At 33.0% G+C, this 22739-nt stretch overlaps 1 protein-coding gene across 1 annotated transcript in view; it reads left to right on the forward strand.

Annotated features, from left to right (window-relative positions):
* The window catches only part of Rbp (RIMS binding protein), a 270060-nt gene extending 247926 nt beyond the window's left edge, over nucleotides 1-22134 (forward strand). The window contains exon 20 of the mRNA XM_075290727.1: nucleotides 17794-22134. Coding sequence (XP_075146842.1) covers nucleotides 17794-18594 — 801 coding nt within the window. The 3' untranslated portion in view covers nucleotides 18595-22134. The remainder of the gene's footprint in view (nucleotides 1-17793) is intronic.
* The last annotated feature ends 605 nt before the right edge of the window (nucleotides 22135-22739 follow it).

Consider the following 22739-nt stretch of genomic DNA (forward strand, 5'->3'; position numbering starts at 1 on the left):
TCAATTTATCAAAATACAAGCTGACAACATCGTCGCGACTTGCACTGATGAAATGTTCTGGATAGCCCATACAAATGGGCTAAAAAACAGCCCTAATATCGACATTCGAAGGGGAAATTATGAATATTGCCGGAAACGCCAAAATTTTTTGTCCAACATTTTTGCAATATGTGTATTGTAATTAAAACCAGTATATATATCTAGCCGATATTTTCTTTTAACAGTCAAAAAGACAGTTTTTATGAATTATTAATATGAAGAAGAAAATATATATCGATAACAATGTCCCTTGAAATTTTCACCAGCACAAATTTCCTTTATTCATTCATTTTGGGTATCTAAAAATGTTTAGTGGTCTTACACACAATTTGAAGTACAATCAAATTCCCACACACTGTCATTTCTCAATACTTCTATTATTTCCTTTTCTCTATAATTTTTCAGCTAAATCTTTATTTTTAAATTTTATTTTTGCCTTTTTCCCCTACAACAACTCCGAATTTTATTTTAATATCAATCTTTTTGTATGTACAGAAAAAAACTATAACAAAAAGTTGAAACTTATTCACTCTTACAAAATTCTTTTATATCAGCCACATGAAGCAAAAGCAGAGCGTCAACGCTAAGGCTTTTAATCATCAATAAGCATATTAGCCATCCACTATATAAAGTATTGAGTGACCTTTTCTTAGCGCAGAGTTTTAGCCAAAGGAAAAAATAATTTTATGGATTCATTTTGATTATGTCCTGTCATGAGATCATAGACCAAGGAAGGTATAGACATCTCAAGTGAATTCACAGCGATGTAGTTTGTCTGCACACCGTGGAGGGCTCTTTTTCGTCTGCAATTGAGTGATTTTTTTAATTTGCCTTTAATTTGTTTTCTTTCCTTTGTTCTCTTGATGAAACACTAAATATTGTAAAAGCATATAAAATTCGAAATTTTCGATACCATATCACATCCGTCAAATGTGTTAGGTGCTATATATAAAGGCTTTTCCCAAATACATACATAAATATCACTCGATTTGGACAGAATTTGATAGACTTTTACAAAATCTATAGACTCAAAATTTAAGTTGGGTAATGTACTAGGGTGGAACACAATTTTAATAAAAAAAAAAATATGGGAAACATTTAAATCTGAGGCAATTTTGAGGAAACTTCGCAAAAGTTTATTTTTGATTTATCGCTCGATATATATGTATGTATTGGAAGTTTAGGAAAATTAGAGTAATTTTTACAACTTTTCGACTAAGCAGTGGCGATTTAATAAGGAAAATGTTGGTATTTTGACCATTTTTGTCGAAATCAGAAAAACATATATATGGGAGCTATATCTAAATCTGAACCGATTTCAACCAAATTTGGCACGCATAGCTACAATGCTAATTCTACTCCCTGTGCAAAATTTCAACTAAATCGGAGTTAAAAATTGGCCTCTGTGGTCATTGAGTGTAAATCGGGCGAAAGCTATATATGGGAGCTATATCTAAATCTGAACCGATTTGGCTGATATTTTGCTAGTTTTTCGAGACTCATAAAATATTCGGATGTATTGAATTTGAGGAAGATCGGTTGATATACACGCCAATTATGACCTGATCGGTGAAAAATATATATGGCAGCTATATCTAAATCTGAACCGTTTTTTTCCAAAATCAATAGGGATCGTCTTTGAGCCGAAACAGGACCCTATACCAAATTTTAGGATAATCGGACTAAAACTGCGAGCTGTACTTTGCACACAAAAATACACCAACAGACAGACAGACGGACATCGCTAAATCGACTCCGAATTTAATTCTAAGCCGATCCGTATACTAAAAGGTTGGTCTATGATTACTCCTTCTTGGCGTTACATACAAATGCACAAACTTATTATACCCTGTACCACAGTAGTGGTGAAGGGTATAAAAAGGTGTGGATGGATAGGATTTTATAAGCTTTTACAATATTTGTTGTTTCGTCAAGAGAACAAAGGCAAGAAAATAAAAATAAAGCCAAATTAAAAAATCACTCAATGGCAGACCAAAAAGATCCCTCTACGGTGTGCAGACAAACTACAGCGTTTATGCATAGACCACGAAAAGTATAAACGTCTTTTGTCAATTCACAATGATTTTATGCGCAGTCATCGCACTCAATTGCGCAGTCAAGTGACTTAAGTTTTGTTTTTATACCCTTCACCACTACTGTGGTACAGGGTATAATAAGTTTGTGCATTTGTATGTAACGCCAAGAAATAGTGGTCATAGACCCATCTTTTAGTATACTGATCGGCTTAAAATTAATTTCTGAGTCGATTTAGCGATGTCCGTCTGTCCGTCTGTCTGTATATATAATTTTGTGCACAAAGTACAGCTCGCAATTTAAGTCCGATCGTCCTCAAATTTGGCATAGGGCCGTTTCTTGGGACAGAGAAAATCGCTATTGATTTTGGAAAAAATCGGTTCAGATTTAGATATAGCTGTCATATATATTTATCCCCGATTTGGTCATAGTTGGCGTGTTTATCAACCGATTTTCTTGAAATATCGTACATCCAAATATTTTATGAATCTCGAAAATCTTGCAAAATATCAGCCAAATCGGTTCAGATTTAGATATAGCTGCCATATATATCTTTCGTCCGATTTAGACTCATATGACCACAGAGGCCAAAGTTTACTACCGATCTTCGTGAAATTTTGCACAGAGGGTACAATTGACATTCTACCAATGCTTGGTAAATTTGATTGAAATCGGTTCAAATTTAGATATAGATCCCATATATATCTTTCGTCCGATTTGAACTTATATGGCCTCAAAATGCAGGGATTTGCCGTGATTTGCTTCAAATTTCGAACAAGGAGTACGTTTAGTAGTATCGGTAATTGTGCCAAATTTGGTGGAAATCGGTTCAGATTTAGATTTGGCTCCCATATATATCTTCCGTACGATTTGCACTCATATGACCAGGGGGGCCAATGTTATACTCCCATTACGTGAAATTTCGCATACACACAAAAAATTTTTCCAATTAAAATTTTAATTGAATTTTAAAAAATATTCTATTAAAAATTTAATTCATTCAACAAATTTTTTAATTGAAACAAAAATCAATCACAAAAATAATAGTATCATTTAATTTTTTAATTGGATCAATTAACTTTTTAATTGACCTTCAATTAATTTTTTAATTGATACTATCATTTCTGTAATGGAAGACATTTCAATTAAAAATTAATTGGATCAATTAATTTCGTGATTGAATCAGAAAAAACATTTTTTTGTGTGTAGATAGCCGAATTATTATTCTAACTATACATGTCCAATTCAGTCAAAATCGGTTCAGATTATATGTAGCTCCCATATATACGTACATCAGAGTTGGGGAAATATGGTAGACTGTTACACATTTTAGTCCCATTTTCAATGGAAGTTTCCTCCAATTAACTGGATAGCGTTAGCCGATTTAAATTTTAATTCCAGAGATTTTGTAGAAGTAAAAAAATTGTCTCCTTTATATAGCTTCCTGCAAATGTGAAGTAGTTGAGATGGTAACACAAATTGTGGCCTACATACTGGTAAAGGGTATAATATAGTCGGCCCCGCCCGACTTTAGACTTTACTTACTTGTTTTTTTTTTTTTTGAAAACGAGAATTACCGTACAAATCAGTTAATTTGCATTACAAAAAAAGGATTGGATGTACAGGATTTTGGATGGCTTTAATTTGTGTGTTTTATTTGGTGTTTTATCAAAAGAACAAAGTAAAGAAAACATATTAAAGACAAATTAAAAAATCACTCATTTGCAGACGAAAAATTGCCATTTGTGAATTGACATAAGACGTCTATACATTTTCTTGTAATGGGTACAACATTTGTTTGCAGAACATAGCTGCCCTGGTTTTCGAATCAGAAAATTTCATCAGTGAAAATTTTGCTGTTATTGCCAAATTAAATTTTCATAAAGTCAGGTTTCAATGATTCGCAATAAAAGTTAATTATGAATAACTTATACAATAAGGTAAAACTAAACCTATCTAATGTGCGTTTGTAACAACAGACCATCTGACTATCTCATCTAATTTAAACAGCTGATGGACAGGTTTGCACATTTTTGTACTAAATGCAAAGAAGTATTCTAAGTATTGCATAGTTTAGAATCATAAATTGTATTTTTCACCTCTTCTAAAATACGCTAAGAAAAGAGCACTCACGTACAATTGTTTAATTAAATTTTGAAATTAATTCAACAAAGTCTAGACATTAAAAAAAATATTTATTCATGTAAATAAGTAAATACTAAAACCACTACTATATATACATTAGATGAATTGTGTGAAAATTTTGAACACGTCGTAATACTAAACATACCTTAAATGCTTTGAGTATTTGTACTGTAATATTTTATTATAATCTATCTACAATATTTTTTTATCTAGATACCCTTTTTTCATAACAATTAAAACCAAAAGTATATACATATTGTATAAACGTACTATCTACAAATCAAAAAATTAAAAAACAAATACTTCTTTTTTTAAATATTGGATGTAATAATAAATGGTGTGTAAACAAATTTCTATGTGATTCACTGTATGTGTACAAAATGTCTTATGATTTGTCATCATTTGGTTTTGTTTGTTTTTTTTTTCATTTTCGAAATAAACCAAATGTTAACATTTTATCTCATTTGGCTTCAGTTCATTTCATTCATTCACTCATATTATTCTAAATAGTGACAATAAATAAATATATTGTGTATTATTATTTTGTTTACAATATTTTGGCTTTTTTCCTTATAATTTATAATTTCGTTTCAAATGTTTGTTATTTCTTGCAAAATTACTAATTACAATATAATTTAGTTGAGATTTAGTTGAGTTTTTTAGTTCGGTTTTAAAAATATCCAACACAAAATAAAACCATTATCGAGACACACACTCTCAACCAAGAATTAAAGACAAAGAGTATTCAATGCAAATACAAAAAACAAACCTATTAATTAAACACGAAATAATAAAAATAGATTTGCGTTGCCAGTATACGGTTTTATAGCATTTATTATATAAATATAAAAATTACTTACTTATATAGTTTATTCCTAGAATTGATTCAAGCGGCAAAAACAAAAATTGTAAAAAAGTTGCTAGTTCTACATACACTTCATCTTACAAAAAACCAAAAATAATCAAAAAAAAACTACTCAAATTTAATTATTTATTTTTATATTTATTCGCTTCAGAGAATAGCAATATGAAGATGGGGTTATTAAAACCATATAACATTTTTTTCAGTTGACAAGTGTTCGGCCTAAAAGTGTGCAAAGAAAATTTTCTGTAGTAGAAAAGTAGGGTTAATCTTCTGATATTAAGTTTCTAATTTCCCTAATATACACCGAAAAAAAGTAAACTGTTTTATAGGAAGAATAAACTAACTCGTACGAAAATTAAACTAAATTTTACTCCACATTTTGAGATTTCTACAAAGCGTTGTTAAAACCAGGAAATTTTAATGCCCTGTAGTACTTTTTAATTGCTGTTTACGGAATTTCATCCTCTCATAAAAGAAAAGCATAACTAAAAGTATAGAAGAAAATCATTGGCGCCAAATCATGACCATTTTATCCATACTGTAGTTCATTCTTACTATTGGGAATCGTACGAAAATTTTCATTTGCTTTAGTTCATTGAACTTTATACGTGTACGGTCATTGAACTTTATACCCACGTTTAGTTCATAAAATGTTTGAGACATACTTAAAAAAGTAAGATTTCAATAGGCTGTGGAAAATTTCGAAAAAAAACACAAGTATATACGGCCGTAAGTTCGGCCAGGCCGAATCTTATGTACCCTCCACCATGGATTGCATAAAAACTTATTTCTAGAGAAATAAAATTTTGACAAAATTTTCTATAGCAATAAAATTTGACAAAATTTTCTATAGAAATAAAATTTTGACAAAATTTTCTATAGAAATAAAATCTTGACAAAATTTTGTATAGTAATAAAATTTTGACAAAATTTTCTATAGTAATAAAGTTTTGACAACATTTTCAATAGTAATAAAATTTTGACAAAATTCTCTATAGTAAAAACATTTTGACAAAATTTTTTATAGAAATAAAATTTTGACAAAATTTTCTATAAAAACAAAATCTTGAAAAAAATTTCTATAGTAATAAAATTTTGACAAAATTTTCTATAGTAATAAAATTTTGGCAAAATTTTCTATAGAAATAAAATCTTGACAAAATTTTGTATAGTAATAAAATTTTGACAAAATTTTCTATAGTAATAAAATTTTAACAAAATTTTGTATAGTAATAAAATTTTGAAAATTTGTATAGTAATAAAATTTTGACAAAATTTTCAATAGTAATACAATTTTGACAAAATTTTCTATAGTAATAAAATTTTGACAAAATTGTTTATAGAAATAAAATTTTGACAAAATTTTCTATAAAAACAAAATCTTGGAAAAAATTTCTATAGTAGTAAAATTTTGACAACATGTTCTATATAAAGTTTTGATAAAATTTTCTATAGAAATAAAATTTTGGTAGATTATTTTTGGGGTTCGGCTATATATAACTATAGACCGATATGGACTAATTTGGGCATGGTTGTTAGCGGCCATATACTAGCGCAATGTACCAAATTTCAACCGGATCGGATGAATTTTGCTTCTCCAAGAGACTCCGGAGATCAAATCTAGAGAACGGTTTATATGGGGGCTATATATAATTAGGGACCGATATGGACCAATTCGTGTCCATATCGTGTTTGTTAGAGACCACATACTAAATACCAAATTTCAAACGCATCGGATGAATTTTACTCCTCTAAGAGGCTACGGAGGACAAATCTGGGGATAGGTTTATATGGCGGCTATATATAATTATGGACCGCTATGGACCAATTTGTGCATGGTTGTTAAACACCATATACTAACACCACGTACCAAATTTCAACCGGATCGGGTGAATTTTGCTCTTCCAAGATGCTCTGGAGGTCAAATCTGGGGATCGGTTTATATGGGGGCTACATATAATTATGGACCGAGGTGGACCAATTCCTGCATGGTTATCAGAGACTATATACTAACACCAAGTACCAAATTTCAACCAAATCGGATGAATTTTGCTCATCCATGAGGCTCCGCAAGCCAAATCGGGGGATCGGTTTATATGGGGGCTATATATAATTATGGACAGATTTGGACCTATTTTTGCATAGTTATTAGAGACTATATAGTTACATCATGTTCCAAATTTCAGCCGGATCGGATGACATTTGCTTCTCTTAGAGGATCCGCAAGCCAAATCTGTGGATCGGTTTATATGGGGGCTATATATGATTATGGTCCGATGTGGACCAATTTGTGCATGTTTGTTAAAGACCATATACTAACACCATGTACCAAATATCAGCCGGATCAGATGAAATTTGCTTCTCTTAGAGGCTTCGCAACCAAATCTGCGGATCGGTTTATATGGGGGCTATATATAATTATAGACCGATTTGGACCAATTTTTGCATGGTTATGAGAGATCATATACTAACATCATGTACCGAATTTCAGCCGGATCGGATGAAATTTGCTTCTCTTAGAGGGTCTGCAAGCCAAATTTGGGGGTCCGTTTATATGGGGGCTATACGTAAAAGTGGACTGATATGGCGCATTTGCAATACAATCCGACCTACATCAATAACAACTACTTGTGCCAAATTTCAAGTCGATAGCTTGTTTCGTTCGGAAGTTAACGTGATTTCAACAGATGGACGGACATGATCAGATCGACTCAGAATTTCACCACGACCCAGAATATATATACTTTATGGGGTCTTAGAGCAATATTTCGATGTGTTACAAACGGAATAACAAAGTTAATATACCCCCATCCTATGGTGAAGGGTATAAAAGTAACTACAAACAAATAATTGTTTTCGAATAAAAAAAGTTAAATTAAGCGTTAGTTTAAATACGGATTTTTTCTGTGTAGCAATCAGTGATATTGTTGAGCCTCTTTAGTGGCAAATTTGCAACCTTTTCCAAAAGGTGATACGTTAGTGCCACAAAATACCACACTTTTTACATTTTTGCGCCACAGTTTCGTTATACTATGCCACTTTTTAATTACATTCATTTATACTGAGATAGTTTTCAGTGAACAAGTACTCGGCCTAAAAGTATGCCACGATTTTTTTCTATAATATATAAGACGGGTAAATTTCCAGAATATTAAATTTCAAAGAATGAATTGCAATGAAATAGAAATGAAATTTTCTCTACACTGATATAAATGAGTTTTATTGTTACTTTTCTTTATGAAAAAGTGTGACACATTTTGTGTCACTCTTTTAAATTGTCAGTGCAACTTACACTCAAAAAAAAAAAGTTTACGTGGATCCAAAAATTTTGGATTTGAGGATTTTGGTATTGATTCCGAGCCAAAGACGCGACTTCTTTCAAATAAAGAAATTTTTTAGCGACCTATCTGGCTTAAAATCTAGGACTAATTAATTAATTTCTCACATTTTTATTCTCTTTTCGCGGTTTATTAATAAGGTTACTCTCGTACAAACAAATGCCAGTTTAAAAATCTAAATAATAACGGATACTTCAAAGTAAAATATGTTTTTTTAATTCCAAAAAAAATTAAACCTAAGACGCTAAATAAGTCTTAGCCTATATTTGAAGCGTTTTTAGCTTAAATCTAAAGTTTCAATATTTCAGGACAATTTCTTTAAATCAAAAATGTGTTTCTTTACTTTAAGGAAAATTAGCCTTAGTTCAAAGACATGCGACTTCAACGGCGGGACGCAAATTTACAAAATTTTGTGTCCTAAATTTAATGAACAAAATTGTTGAAGCAAAGATTATAAACTTTATTTTAATTAAAAGTTCATTATTTTAAAGAAATTTGTCCTTAATATTTTGGAAATTTTGCATCCTACAATTTAGGTTGGGTAATCTTTAATATCACGTAAATATTTTTTTCAGTGTAGAAGCTCTCAACGATAACGCTGATTGGAATATTTTTGCAAATCGGAGTTATAGTAATAATAAAGCCAAATAGGATGATAATGCATGGCAGAAATGATATTGATAGTATTCTTTGAAAACAAGCTGAATTCAAACTTTCTTCAGGCGACTACATGCATTGTGATGATTTTCATGTGGAAACGTATATGAAATCAAACCTTGGCAGAAACATCCTCCAGTAAAGGATTGTGACCTTTCCTATGTGTACACTGAAAAAAAAGCATGCCCGGTTACGAAGATTTTGTCTTTACTTTAAAAATGTTGGTATTGATTCCGAGCCAAAGAAGCGGAGCTTGTATTCTCCGCTTCTTTCACTCGGAATCAAGGATACTTTTAAGACACAATTCTCTTTTAAATTTGTGTTTTGTGTGCTTGCTTCTAGGAAGCAAATTTAAATTTTTCGCTTTCTCACCTTTTTTCTTCATATGCTATCAAAGTCCTTTAAAAATGACTTCCAGTAGAAATTATGCTATGTTTCAAGGTAGAAACCTCTTTAAAATAAAGTTTTGAAAAACATATCCTATATTTGAACGATTTTTTGCTTTGTAGTCAAGATGCAAAAAGACAACAAATTTAAATAAAATTTCATCAAATTTCATTAATTTTAAATAATTTTTCTGAATTGTTGAAGTCAAGTTGAGCTTAGCCCAAACATTTTGTCTTTCATGTTATAATACCCATTTTTAAGAGAAATCACTTAATTATATGGGCAATACGAATTCATTGAAAAGTTCATCGACTTTTGGACAAGGAAAAAACTTTATGTTAGAGAAATGCGTCTTCTATGCTAAGCAAATTTTGCATCCGTATTTTAAAGACATGAAATCTTTGACCTCACGACAATATTTTTTTTCAGTGTATACACTTCATACAGGTATATTGCGTTTTCGACTATTTCACAGTTGAAAGCCGAAATATTGTCATTCGGACCATCTCTTGTCACCACACAAACTAATTGAATCAGATCATATCAATTCATTCATGATGTTTTGGTTATATAAGCAATTATTGGATTATAAATCCGGGATTATTTGCTTCTTAAAAACAAATATTTTATAACAAGGAGGAATTTAATAAAAAAGGATATGATCGTTGTGGCTATTTGGCAGATATTGCTTTTCATTGTTAATGACATGCCTTTGTTGTGAAACAAATATTCAGTTATTTATCTCAAAAATGGCGAATCTACATCTTAATAATTCTTCGTAAAATCCAGTATTATATTTGGAGATAAAAAATTTAAATAAAACTGAAAGAGTCTCTCTTATGATGAACAAAATATAATTTTAGCCCTAAATAGTTCTGTTTTGGAAATACACGTCACGTAAGTAAACTTATTCTCGAATAACACAGTCATGTCTTACTTCAACCCAACTCAATCACAATAACAACACATTGCACTTCTCATATTTAAAACATAAAAATACAGTTCTTAATTTGCACTAACGATAGCTTAATCACTTTGTACACCATTCATCTATTGAGAACAAATTTGGTATAGTGGGCAATTACGAAACAAAGTAGTTAAAGCCAATCCTGCATCTCTACTGGAATCGGATTATTTATGTCTACCGGTACTAATTAGTATAGGAAGTCATAAAGCATCATATTTGAAATCATATAAAGGACAAATGTATGCATGCAATAAAAGTCCAAAGGGCCTTACAACCCATCGAAGGCAGAGAAAGAAGGATGAGTTACATAGCATGCGTTAATCCGTGCGTTGATGGAAGGGTTGGTATTTTTCAGTTTGAAGCACTCTAACAAAACTGTTGCTTTCAACGAGAAAATTCAACGCTTCAATCAACAGACGCATTAACGCATTGTATGTAACTCAACCTTGACGCCAACCCATTTTTGTCGGCGGCAGCTGACACTAAATTTCTGCTTCCGGCGGCGCTGGCTTGACTGCTCAGCCGACATAAATTTATTTATTCGGTGGCGGATAATTATCGACTATAAAACCAATTTGAAGTTATCCGAACGGTAATGAGATTAGTTGTACAACTAATCATACAATCAAATTTAGATTTCATTCAAATTCTCTGAGCTAAATTTTTGCAAATCGGCAGATTCATTCTCTGATCGGACACTCAAACAAAAGTTTACTTAGATCCAAAGATTTTGACCTTCCCTTAAGGATTTTGGGATTGATTCCGAGCCAAAGATGCGGCTTCTTTAAAATAAGGACATTATTTAGCGACCCATGTTGCTTTAAATCTAGGATCGATAAAATTAAAATTAAGATAGAGATTCCATTTATCGAATTTTCATTCTCTTTTCGCGGTAAAGCTATTCACGTACAAACAAATGCCAGGTTGAAAATCCAAATTCTGGCGGATACTCCAAAGTAAAAAATGTTTTCTTAATTCAAAAAAAAAAAAAAAACTTTAAACCAAGGATGCTAAAACCTCAAAATAAGTCTTAGCATATATTTGAAGCGCTTTTATCTTAAATTTAAAGATTCAATATTTCAGTTAATTTAAGACCATCTCTTTAAATAAAAAATGTGTTTCTTTAATTTAAGGAAAATTGACCTTAGTTCAAAGATATATGACTTAAACGGAGGGACGCAAATTTCCAAACTTTGTGTCCTAAATTTAATAAAAAAAAAAATTGAAGCAAAGATTAGGTTAGGTTAGGTTAGGTGGCAGCCCAAAGTATCAGGCTCACTTAGACTATTCAGTCCATTGTGATACCACATTGGTGAACTTCTCTCTTATCACTGAGTGCTGCCCGATTCGATGTTAAGCTCAATGACAAGGGACCTCCTTTTTATAGCCGAGTCCGAACGGCGTTCCACATTGCAGTGAAACCACTTAGAGAAGCTTTGAAACCCTCAGAAATGTCACCAGCATTACTGAGGTGGGATAATCCACCGCTGAAAAACTTTTTGTGTTCGGTCGAAGCAGGAATCGAACCCACGACCTTGTGTATGCAAGGCGGGCATGCTAACCATTGCACCACGGTGGCTCCCAAGCAAAGATTATAAACTTTATTTTAATTAAAATTTTATTATTTTAAAGAAATTTGTAAATTGCGAATCCTAAAATTAAGGTTGCGTAATTTTTAATATTACATTAATATTTTTTTCAGTGGATTATTAAAACGTCATTTTCGTATGGTAGAAAATCCACACAATTGATAACATTAGTTTCATATGAAAGATAACATCAACCGCCGATAACATCAACCTAACGAAAATTTCTATAGCATGCTTGAAGCATGGCAGTTGTGCCATTTCTTTTATATGGAAGGATATTTAAACAATCGATAACATCGTCTTCACAATAGGGAGCCACAGTGGTGCAATTGTCATCATGCCCGCCTTGCATACATAGGGTCGTGGGTTCAATGCCAGTTTCGACCAAACACCTCTCAGCAATGCTGGTGACATTTCTGATTGTTTCAAAGCTTCTCTAAGTGGTTTCACCACGATCTGGAGCGCCGTTCGGACTCGGCTATAAAAAGTAGGTCCCTTGTCATTGAGCTTAACATAGAATCGGGCAGCACTCAGTGATAAAAGAGAATCTCGCCACTGTGGTATTTGCTACATTTTTGTAATTAATGGCCTAGAAAATATGAATTCGTAAAATTTTTAGGTTTTAAAGGATGTTCAAGAGCCAAAGAGATTTTTATACCCTCCACCACAGGATGGGGGGGTATATTAACTTTGTAATTCCGTTTGTAACACATCAAAATATTGGTCTCAGACTCCATAAAGTATATATATTCTGGGTCGTGGTGAAATTCTGAGTCGATCTAGCGTTGTCCGTCCGTCTGTTGCAATTACGCTAACTTCCGAACGAAACAAGCTATCGGACTTAAACTTGGCACAAGTAGTTGTTATTGATGTAGGTATAGCCCCCACATTTGACTAATAACCATGCAAAAATTGGTCCATATCGGTTTATAATTAGATATAGCCCCCATATAAACCGATCCCCAGATTTGGCTTTCGAAGCCTCTCGGAGGAGCAATTTTCATCCGTTCTGGTTGAAATTTGATACGTGGTGTTAGTATATGGTATCTAAAGGGTGATTTGTTAAGAGCTTGATAACTTTTTTTTAAAAAAAAAAACGCATAAAATTTGCAAAATCTCATCGGTTCTTTATTTGAAACGTTAGATTGGTCCATGACATTTACTTTTTGAAGATAATTTCATTTAAATGTTGACCGCGGCTGCGTCTTAGGTGGTCCATTCGGAAAGTCCAATTTTGGGCAACTTTTCGAGCATTTCGGCCGGAATAGCCCGAATTTCTTCGGAAATGTTGTCTTCCAAAGCTGGAATAGTTGCTGGCTTATTTCTGTAGACTTTAGACTTGACGTAGCCCCACAAAAAATAGTCTAAAGGCGTCAAATCGCATGATCTTGGTGGCCAACTTACCGGTCCATTTCTTGAGATGAATTGTTCTCCGAAGTTTTCCCTCAAAATGGCCATAGAATCGCGAGCTGTGTGGCATGTAGCGCCATCTTGTTGAAACCACATGTCAACCAAGTTCAGTTCTTCCATTTTTGGCAACAAAAAGTTTGTTAGCATCGAACGATAGCGATCGCCATTCACCGTAACGTTGCGTCCAACAGCATCTTTGAAAAAATACGGTCCAATGATTCCACCAGCGTACAAACCACACCAAACAGTGCATTTTTCGGGATGCATGGGCAGTTCTTGAACGGCTTCTGGTTGCTCTTCACTCCAAATGCGGCAATTTTGCTTATTTACGTAGCCATTCAACCAGAAATGAGCCTCATCGCTGAACAAAATTTGTCGATAAAAAAGCGGATTTTCTGCCAACTTTTCTAGGGCCCATTCACTGAAAATTCGACGTTGTGGCAGATCGTTCGGCTTCAGTTCTTGCACGAGCTGTATTTTATACGGTTTTACACCAAGATCTTTGCGTAAAATCTTCCATGTGGTCGAATAACACAAACCCAATTGCTGCGAACGGCGACGAATCGACATTTCACGGTCTTCAGCAACACTCTCAGAAACAGACGCAATATTCTCTTCTGTACGCACTGTACGCATTCGTGTGGTTGGTTTAATGTCCAATAAAGTAAACTGAGTGCGAAACTTGGTCACAATCGCATTAATTGTTTGCTCACTTGGTCGATTATGTAGACCATAAATCGGACGTAAAGCGCGAAACACATTTCGAACCGAACACTGATTTTGGTAATAAAATTCAATGATTTGCAAGCGTTGCTCGTTAGTAAGTCTATTCATGATGAAATGTCAAAGCATACTGAGCATCTTTCTCTTTGACACCATGTCTGAAATCCCACGTGATCTGTCAAATACTAATGCATGAAAATCCTAACCTCAAAAGAATCACCCTTTAATAACCACGCAAAAATTGGTTCATATCGGTCCTTAATTATATATAGCCCCCATATAAACCGATCCCCAGATTTGACCTTCGGCGCCACTTGGAGGAGCAAATTTCATTCGATTTGGTTGAAATTCGGTACGTGGTGTTTATATGTGACCTCCAACATCCATAATTCTATATAAAGCCATATAAACCGATCCCCAAATTTGGTTTTCGCAGCCTCTTGGATAGGTTAGGTTAGGTTAGGTTATGTGGCAGCCCGATGTATCAGGCTTACTTAGACTATTCAGTCCATTGTGATACCATAGTGGTGAACTTCTCTCTTATCACTGAGTGCTGCCCGATTCCATGTTAAGCTCAATGACAAGGGACCTTCTTTTTATAGCCGAGTCCGAACGGCGTTCCACATTCCAGTGAAACCACTTAGAGAAGCTTTGAAACCCTCAGAAATGTCACCAGCATTACTGAGGTGGGATAATCCACCGCTGAAAAACTTTTTGGTGTTCGGTCATAGCAGGAATCGAACCCACGACCTTGTGTATGCAGGACGGGCATGCTAACCATTGCACCACGGTGGCTCCCTCTCTTGGATAAGTAAATTTCATTCGCCTCTTGGATAAGTACATTTCATTCGATTCGGAAGTATTTGTATATGGCCTCCAACACCACATACTGCTAAAAATTGGTACTAATTACGCAAAAATTGGACCATATCGGTTCATAGTTATTATTATATTTAATATCTGGCTCTCTAATTACCGAGTAAAAATTGGTTCATATCGTTTCGTAATTATTTATAGACTTCCCTGTACGTTAGTTCAATGAACTAAAACTAGGACAAAATCTACACTGAAAGAAGAGTTTTATTTTCCGGGGAACGAAATTTTAGACAATCGAAGATTTCCTTTGAGCCTAAAAAACATTCTTTAAAAGCAAACAGAAAAGTTTAGAGCCAATCTCAGAATTTTCAGATATCAGATTTTTTAAATCATCTTGAACTTCGTATGGCTCTACACCGAAAGAATTTTCTTCGTTAAAAGAACGAAAAATTTCGTTGAAAGTACGAAATTTGTCATTGTTTTACAACCAAAGAAACTTTTCATTAAAAGTAGGAAATATTTCGTACTTTTTACGAAGAAAAGTTCTTCCAAAATTTTCGTAGTTTGTAAGAAAAAAATTCGTACTTTTTATGAAGAATCTTCGTACTTTTTATGAAACAATTTCGTTCTTTTTATGAAAATGTTTCGTACTTTTTATGAAAAATTTTCGTAGTTTTTATGAAAATGTTTCGTACTTTTTATGAAAAATTTTCGTAGTTTTTATGAAAAATTTTCGTAATTTTTAGAAAAACTTTCGTACTTTTTTTTTTTTAAATGTTCGAACTTTAAAAAAAAAAGTTATAGTCGAAAGTGCTTTTGGTTGTAGTTACAAGTGTGAAAAATGACATCACTACTTTACATCTTAAGTTTTTGAATAATTTTTAGTTTTATTGCTTCACTTTTATTCATAGCACGCTATCACCCAAATGAGAAATAGCATAGACTTGCATAAAAAAATATAATAAAGGAATACACTCAAGCCCATTATAAAAGACAATTTAATGCCGCGAAAGGAAATTTTACAACTTCAATGAAACTTCTTCGTTATTTCAAAGAAAATGTTTCGTACTTTTTATGAAGAAATTTTAACGCTGAATGTTTCGTAAAATATTCGTAAAAACTTCTTCACAAAATTCATGAAATTTGAAGAAAGTTTCGTTAAAAGTACGAACTTTTTACGAAGAAAAGTTAATGTAGAATATTTCGTAGAAGTTTCATATATTCGTAAAATGTTCTTCGTAAAATTTACGAAAATGAATGAAAATTTCGTTATTTTAATGAAGAATTCACGAAGAATAGTTAATGAAGAATTCTTCGTAAAATTAACGAAGAGAATTCTTTCGGTGTAAGGACATTTTTAAAAAATTTAATTTAATTTAACACTTGCAAAAAATTTAATTATGACTAGACTGAAAAAATATTGTCATGAGATCAAAGATTTCATGTCGTTAAAATACGAATGCAAATTTTACTTAGCATAGAAGACGCATTTCTCTAATATAAAGAGTTTTTCCTTGTCCAAAAGTCGATAAACTTCTCAATGAAGTCGTATTGTCCTTATAATTAAGTGATTTGACTTAAAAATGGGTATCATAACATGAAAGAAAAAATTTTTGAGCTAAGGTCAACTTTAATAATTCAGAAAAATTCTTCAAAATTAATGAAATTGTCTTTAAATTTGTTGTCTTTTTGCATCGTGTTTAGGAAATGTTTTTCAACACTTTATTTTAAAGACGGTTTTTACCTGAAACATAAAATCATTTCTACTGGAGGTCGATTCTGAATTTGGAAAATAAAGTTGTCGTTAAATCGTTTTTAAGGGACTTTGATAGCATATGAAGAAACGAAAAATTAAAATTTGTTTCCAGAAGCAAGTACACAAAACCCAAATTTAAAAGAGAATTGTGTTGTGTCTTAAAAGTGTCCTTACTTGTATTCTCCGCTTCTTTGGCTCGGAATCAATACCAAAATTGTTAAAGTAAAGACAAAATCTTTGGAACCGGGCATGCTTTCTTTCAGTGTAAAAAATGTTCTTAAATTTGTCGAAAAATATTTACTTAGTTTTGTGATAATGATTAACCTTCATTTCCTTTTTTAGTTTATGTCTAAGCGAAGTGAGGTGCAAATGTCATGTAGCATCTATCTACCACTAAGTGTTGCCATCATCTTTCATAATATCATCGATTCTCTGAAGCGAATTGCAAATCAAAATTTGAGTAGATAATCACCATAAACGTAATATATTCGAATCATTTTCACTTGCGATTTTCTTTTGATCGTGTATTAAAACCAAAAACGTTTACACCCTCTATTCAATTAATCACCAATATATTTGTAGTTTTAAGTAGTACAATTATCAATTGGCCAATATTTTATTCATATTTTAAATACAGTATAATTTCGACATTCGTTCGTTCGTTCGTTCTCATCACTGTTGTTAAAACCCCCCAAAAACAACAAAATGAAAAAGAGGAGACAAGTGAAACTGAGTGGAATCCTTTTTTTCTTAATGAATTGTTTATTTGCCACAACCAAAAAAAATACTAAATTGTTGTATGGATCATGTTTGAAAGGCCCCGCAACATTTGTTAATCTTACTATTCCATATTTCTCTCTTAATTATTGTATAACGAGTTTCTTTTTAGCTAATTTTAAATCCTTTGTTCATTCAGTTTGTTTTTGTATACCTCTACTATCTGCATACTCGTTTTCGCCGAGTATTTTGTTTCCGTTCCATTTTTCCAATTGTTTGGTTCTTAAATTAGGTTTTATGACAATGAACTAAGTCGAGGTGTACTCATATTTGATTTGCATGTTTTACAGGGGATGATCGGTCGCGCTGGTAATGTTGTTGGCGGAATGCAACAGCAACCGTATGGTCAGCAACAATCGCAAATGGGACAACAGCAGCAAATGGGTCAACAGCAACAACAGCAAATGGGTGGCATGGGGCAAATGGGTCAACAGCAGGGAATGATGGGCCAACAGCAGGGAATGATGGGTCAGCAGCAAATGGGACAACAAGGCATGATGGGCCAACAGCAGCAGGGACAACAACAAATGGGTCAACAGCAAGGTATGATGGGCCAACAGCAGGGTATGATGGGCCAACAGCAAGGTATGATGGGCCAACAGCAGCCTGGTATGGGCCAACAACAACAGCCTGGTATGGGCCAAATGGGTATGATGGGCCAACAGCAACAACAACAACAACAGCCACCTCCAACGACGCAATCCTCAGGCGGTTTATTATCCGGAGCAACTAGTTTACTCTCGGGTGCTACTTCGGCTGCCACCGGTGGTCTATTTGGTTCGAAACAACCACCGAAAACCGATCCAATGCAACCACCAGGTGGTGCGCAGCCAACGCAGCAAACTTCAACCGGCCTGGGGGGATTATTTGGCGGCGGTGCTCAGCAGCAGCAACAGCAACAACAGCAGCAGCAGCCTCAACAACAACCACAAGTGCCACCTCAAGGTCAACAGCCACCACCGCAAAGTCAAGGACCCGGTGCCGGTCTGCTTGGCGGTCTCAAAGGTATCGCAGCAGCGGCGCCGGGCGGTGATGTGCTGTCGAAAGGTAAAGATCTCTTTGGCAAATTCGGATTCGGTTTTGGTAAATAACCCCGGTCATATTGTAGGTCGTTTTTATATATATTATATTAATAATATTAAATTAATAATAATACTAAATAACTATAATTAAAACCAACAAAAAAAAACAATTAATTATAATACAAACCAAGAACAGAGGCATTCGCAATAAAAAACCCAAACTTAGAAACCTAAAATGTACATGAAAGGATAAGCAATTCAAGGATCACATACTCTTATCCTCGTTTTTTTTTCAATGGCTTTTAATAAGAGCCAATAGAATTCTCGGGCAAAACAAAACTGAGTTTTGCCCGATGGACTTTTTAAACAAATTTTAAAAATATTTCAACATTGTTACTGGCCCAGTATCCTTATCAGCTAGAAGGTGTGTTCACCTTAAAAACCTGTATTATCATATAAGGGCACCAAACCCCAGCCACCCGGACGAAAAAGACTGTTTTTCATATGCTTCCGTGTAAAAATTATATGTTTGGAACTCAAAGTTTTAGCACACTAGTTTTAAGTGCAAGTATATAATGTTCATAAACTAGTATAACATGTTTAGGACACATATGTTAATATGTTAGAACATATTATGTTTGGGACATTACATTATCTTAAATATAATATCTTTGAATGCAAACATATATTAATTTGGAAATTTCGAATAAACATATAATATATGTTTAGAAATGTCAAAAAGAGCTAAGTTAGAGAAAATAGAGGAAAAAGATAAAGATGGCGACGAATGTAAATAAAGAAAGACATGCATAGATATGTAAAACTGCTACAATCAAATAAATGTTTAAAAACTGCAATAACCTATTTAAGCTTAAAAATGACATGCTTAGGGTGAAACATAATATGTTTGCACAGTACAAACAATTTTGTGTCAGAACAAATTCTGAAAATATATATGTTGAAGCAGAATATGTTTGTTACAGAGGCGATTCTTTTTTTGAGGGAGCAGAAGATGCTGAAACATCTGTAAATACTGGGATTTGAGTAGTTGACCCGACTCTTCAATTTGTCCTAGGAATCACTTAATATAGCCGATGTCTGGAAATTGAGTAGGGTGATTCCACTTTTAAAGCCAGGCCAAGACACTTCTCCTCACTAGCCTTGTGTAGAGTTTTCCAGGTGCCAACCATCATCCATAGGTTAGGTTAGGTGGCAACCCACAATGGATTGAATAGCTCACTTAGACTATTCAATCCATTGTGATACCACAGTGGCGAACTTCTCTCTTCATAGAACGACAACATACATAAGCCGTGTCACAGGATGGTCATTGTGGTTGCAGCCATGTCAGACTGTTCAAGGACATTAAAAGCACGTCTCTACCGGCAGGAACCAAACGTAAGGTTCTTAATTAAATGCCCGGACAGATGTCGTACCTGGAATTTAGAAACAAAACATGGAGTTGTCCAAAGTGGGGAGATATCTCCGACATTTTTTACCCTCAACATTTTCTTTTTTCCCACCCCCTCCTGACGGCTTTGAGATTGTATCATACGTGGACAATCATTATATCCGGGACCATTGTTGATGACATTTGCGATCGATTAAACATCCTCCATGCTGATCTTACCAGTTATTTTACTGCTAGAAATTTGAGGAAGTCCGCCACCAATTCCTCAGCCACACTATTCAATACATGCACGGCAGAAGTGCGCAGCAGTTGAGTGTCGATAACAAAACAATTCCAGCTATAAATTACTTCACGATTCTCGAGCTGACATTCGACTGCCTTTTTAAGTCGTCTGCTCACTCCACTTTAATTTGTGATAAGCGGTAGAAACCAGGCAAAGAAGCCTTGTTGACTACCTATAAGGCAATTGGCCGACCAGTTCGGACACCTCAGACAAATGATACACAGTGAAATAACTTAAAAACCTGAAGCTCTTAGAACTGTGATGATATGTTTCCGCGGTATACTCCTGGATCATCTTTATGTGGAGACCAAGATCTTCCCTTGGGGATTCAGTACTTGTTTTCTTCTATTACTCGATACCCAAGCCGTGACGGACTAGAAGAAAGCAGATTACATGTGGATTTTACCACTTTTAATTTCATATTACTCAACAAATTAAATTGCTTTATCAAAATGCAATCTGGCAACACCGATGCGATTTGCACTGATATTAGGCCTGTTTTTTAGTATTAGGCATGTCTTCTTTTGCTCGATGCAACATTTATATCAGCTGTCGAGAATATCGTTGAACTGATGTTCTATCCAGAACATCTTATCAGTGCAAACAGAGAGAATAAAAACACATGAAAACGAAACTGTGAAGTGAAACTGCGTCAGTAAGTGGCAGCCATGAGGAAAATTTCTCTAATATCATGTAGTTTTTTTGGCGCTTCTCTCAAATATCACACAGTGATATTTGATAAAGTGATGTTTCGTCGATTCACAATAGCAATTTATTGTGACTCGTTTGTCGAATAACATGAAACTAAAGGTGGTACAGTGTCATAAATAATCACAGCAGTAAATAGTTATTACTATTTAAGCATTTTATTCATAAAAATATAAGATTTCGTTTTTTTTTTTTCTGTGAATGTTTTTTAAACAGCTGATAGCAGTGTTGCACATATTTGGGCATACCCTGGATAAATGAATCCCCCATAAAAGAAAACAGCGCTATTCAAGAGCAGGGTGTAAAAACAAGGTGGCATCTCAGAAGCAGGTGCCACCGGAAGCTAAAATTATTGACCTTTAGTGAAAAATTGTGTGTTTTTTTTTTGCTGACTCTGACTCTCTTATTTTTATCAAGTTCAAGAGTATGTGATATTCCCTTTGCTTATCCTTTAAAAAAAAAAACTAATAAATAATAATAGTGATTAAATTTTTTATGAATTCTAAATTGATAGAAAATTTGATCGTTATTCCCAAATATCAGCTTGTTTTGACAAGGACCCATTCATGAAGCCCAGAACAAGAATCCAAACAAAGCCCTTAAAGGATTAGATAAAGCAACAAAAAAAATAAGTCTCTCCCATAGAAAATTAATTTAACAAAAAAATAATAATAGAAACATACATAATCTTTTCCAAATCCCAAACGATTTTTTTAATAAATAAATTATTTAATTTCTTTTACAAAAACTCGAAAGAGAAGTGAAATTATTTTATTTCAACAAAATCGTTGTAAAATTAAAAACAAAAAAAAAACAACAAACAAGCTAGTAAAAACTTTATCTTTACGAAGAACTTTCAAAGGAAAAATGCAATAAATATATTTGTTTCAACAAATTTAATGTTAATACATGAAAATAACAAAGAGTCCCCTCATCCCCTCATCCCCTGAACCCAAACCCTTCCAAATATAAAAAGGCCCCCCCCCTGATTATTTTGATTGTAATCATATTATACATACTTAAATTATACATATATATATAAATAAATATTATTAAAGTTATATATATATATATACATACAAAGAAAAGATGAAAGAAGAAAGAAAACAAACAAAAAAAAACTAACATTTATAAAAATATTAAATATTTACAATTATTTGTTACGCACATTGTTAAATTTGCTACTGTTGCTGACCAGTTTATAAAAAAATAAGAAAAAAATTGATCAAATTTAAAAATTATATAATATGAAAAAAAAAACAGAAAAAATCTATACATATACATATTAATTAAAATAAAAAAATGACTATACAAAAACACAAGACATATTAAAATCTAAAGAAAAATAATCGTATTATTAATATAAATCAAAAAAAAAAACAAATGACAAGTGAAACAAGAAGAAAACCAAATGAAAATACACATTAATTTAAACAAATTCTCTATACTTATTGACAAAACATAATACAACCAACAACAACAAAAACTTTAAATCTTATTATTAACAAATTACAACAAAACTTTATACATACATTAATTATTTCGTACCTACCTACCTACATAACCTATTTAAAAAATAAATTCAATTTTTTAATGAACCTTTTGTCATTTGGCTTTAATTAATTTTTTGTTTTTGTTTTCTAATGTTGACATACTCTCCCATAACTATTAAGCAAAAATGCCAACATTTTTCCTAATTTATATATTGCCTACAATAAATATACATTATTAAGTGATTATTAAAAAAAAAAATGTTTCCCCCCTTAAATTCTTTGCTCTTCGCCGAAGAACAAAAGCATTTGAAAGGCCTAA

Source organism: Haematobia irritans, chromosome 1, assembly GCF_050003625.1.
Source record: "Haematobia irritans isolate KBUSLIRL chromosome 1, ASM5000362v1, whole genome shotgun sequence".
Classification (NCBI taxonomy): Eukaryota; Metazoa; Arthropoda; class Insecta; order Diptera; family Muscidae; genus Haematobia; species Haematobia irritans.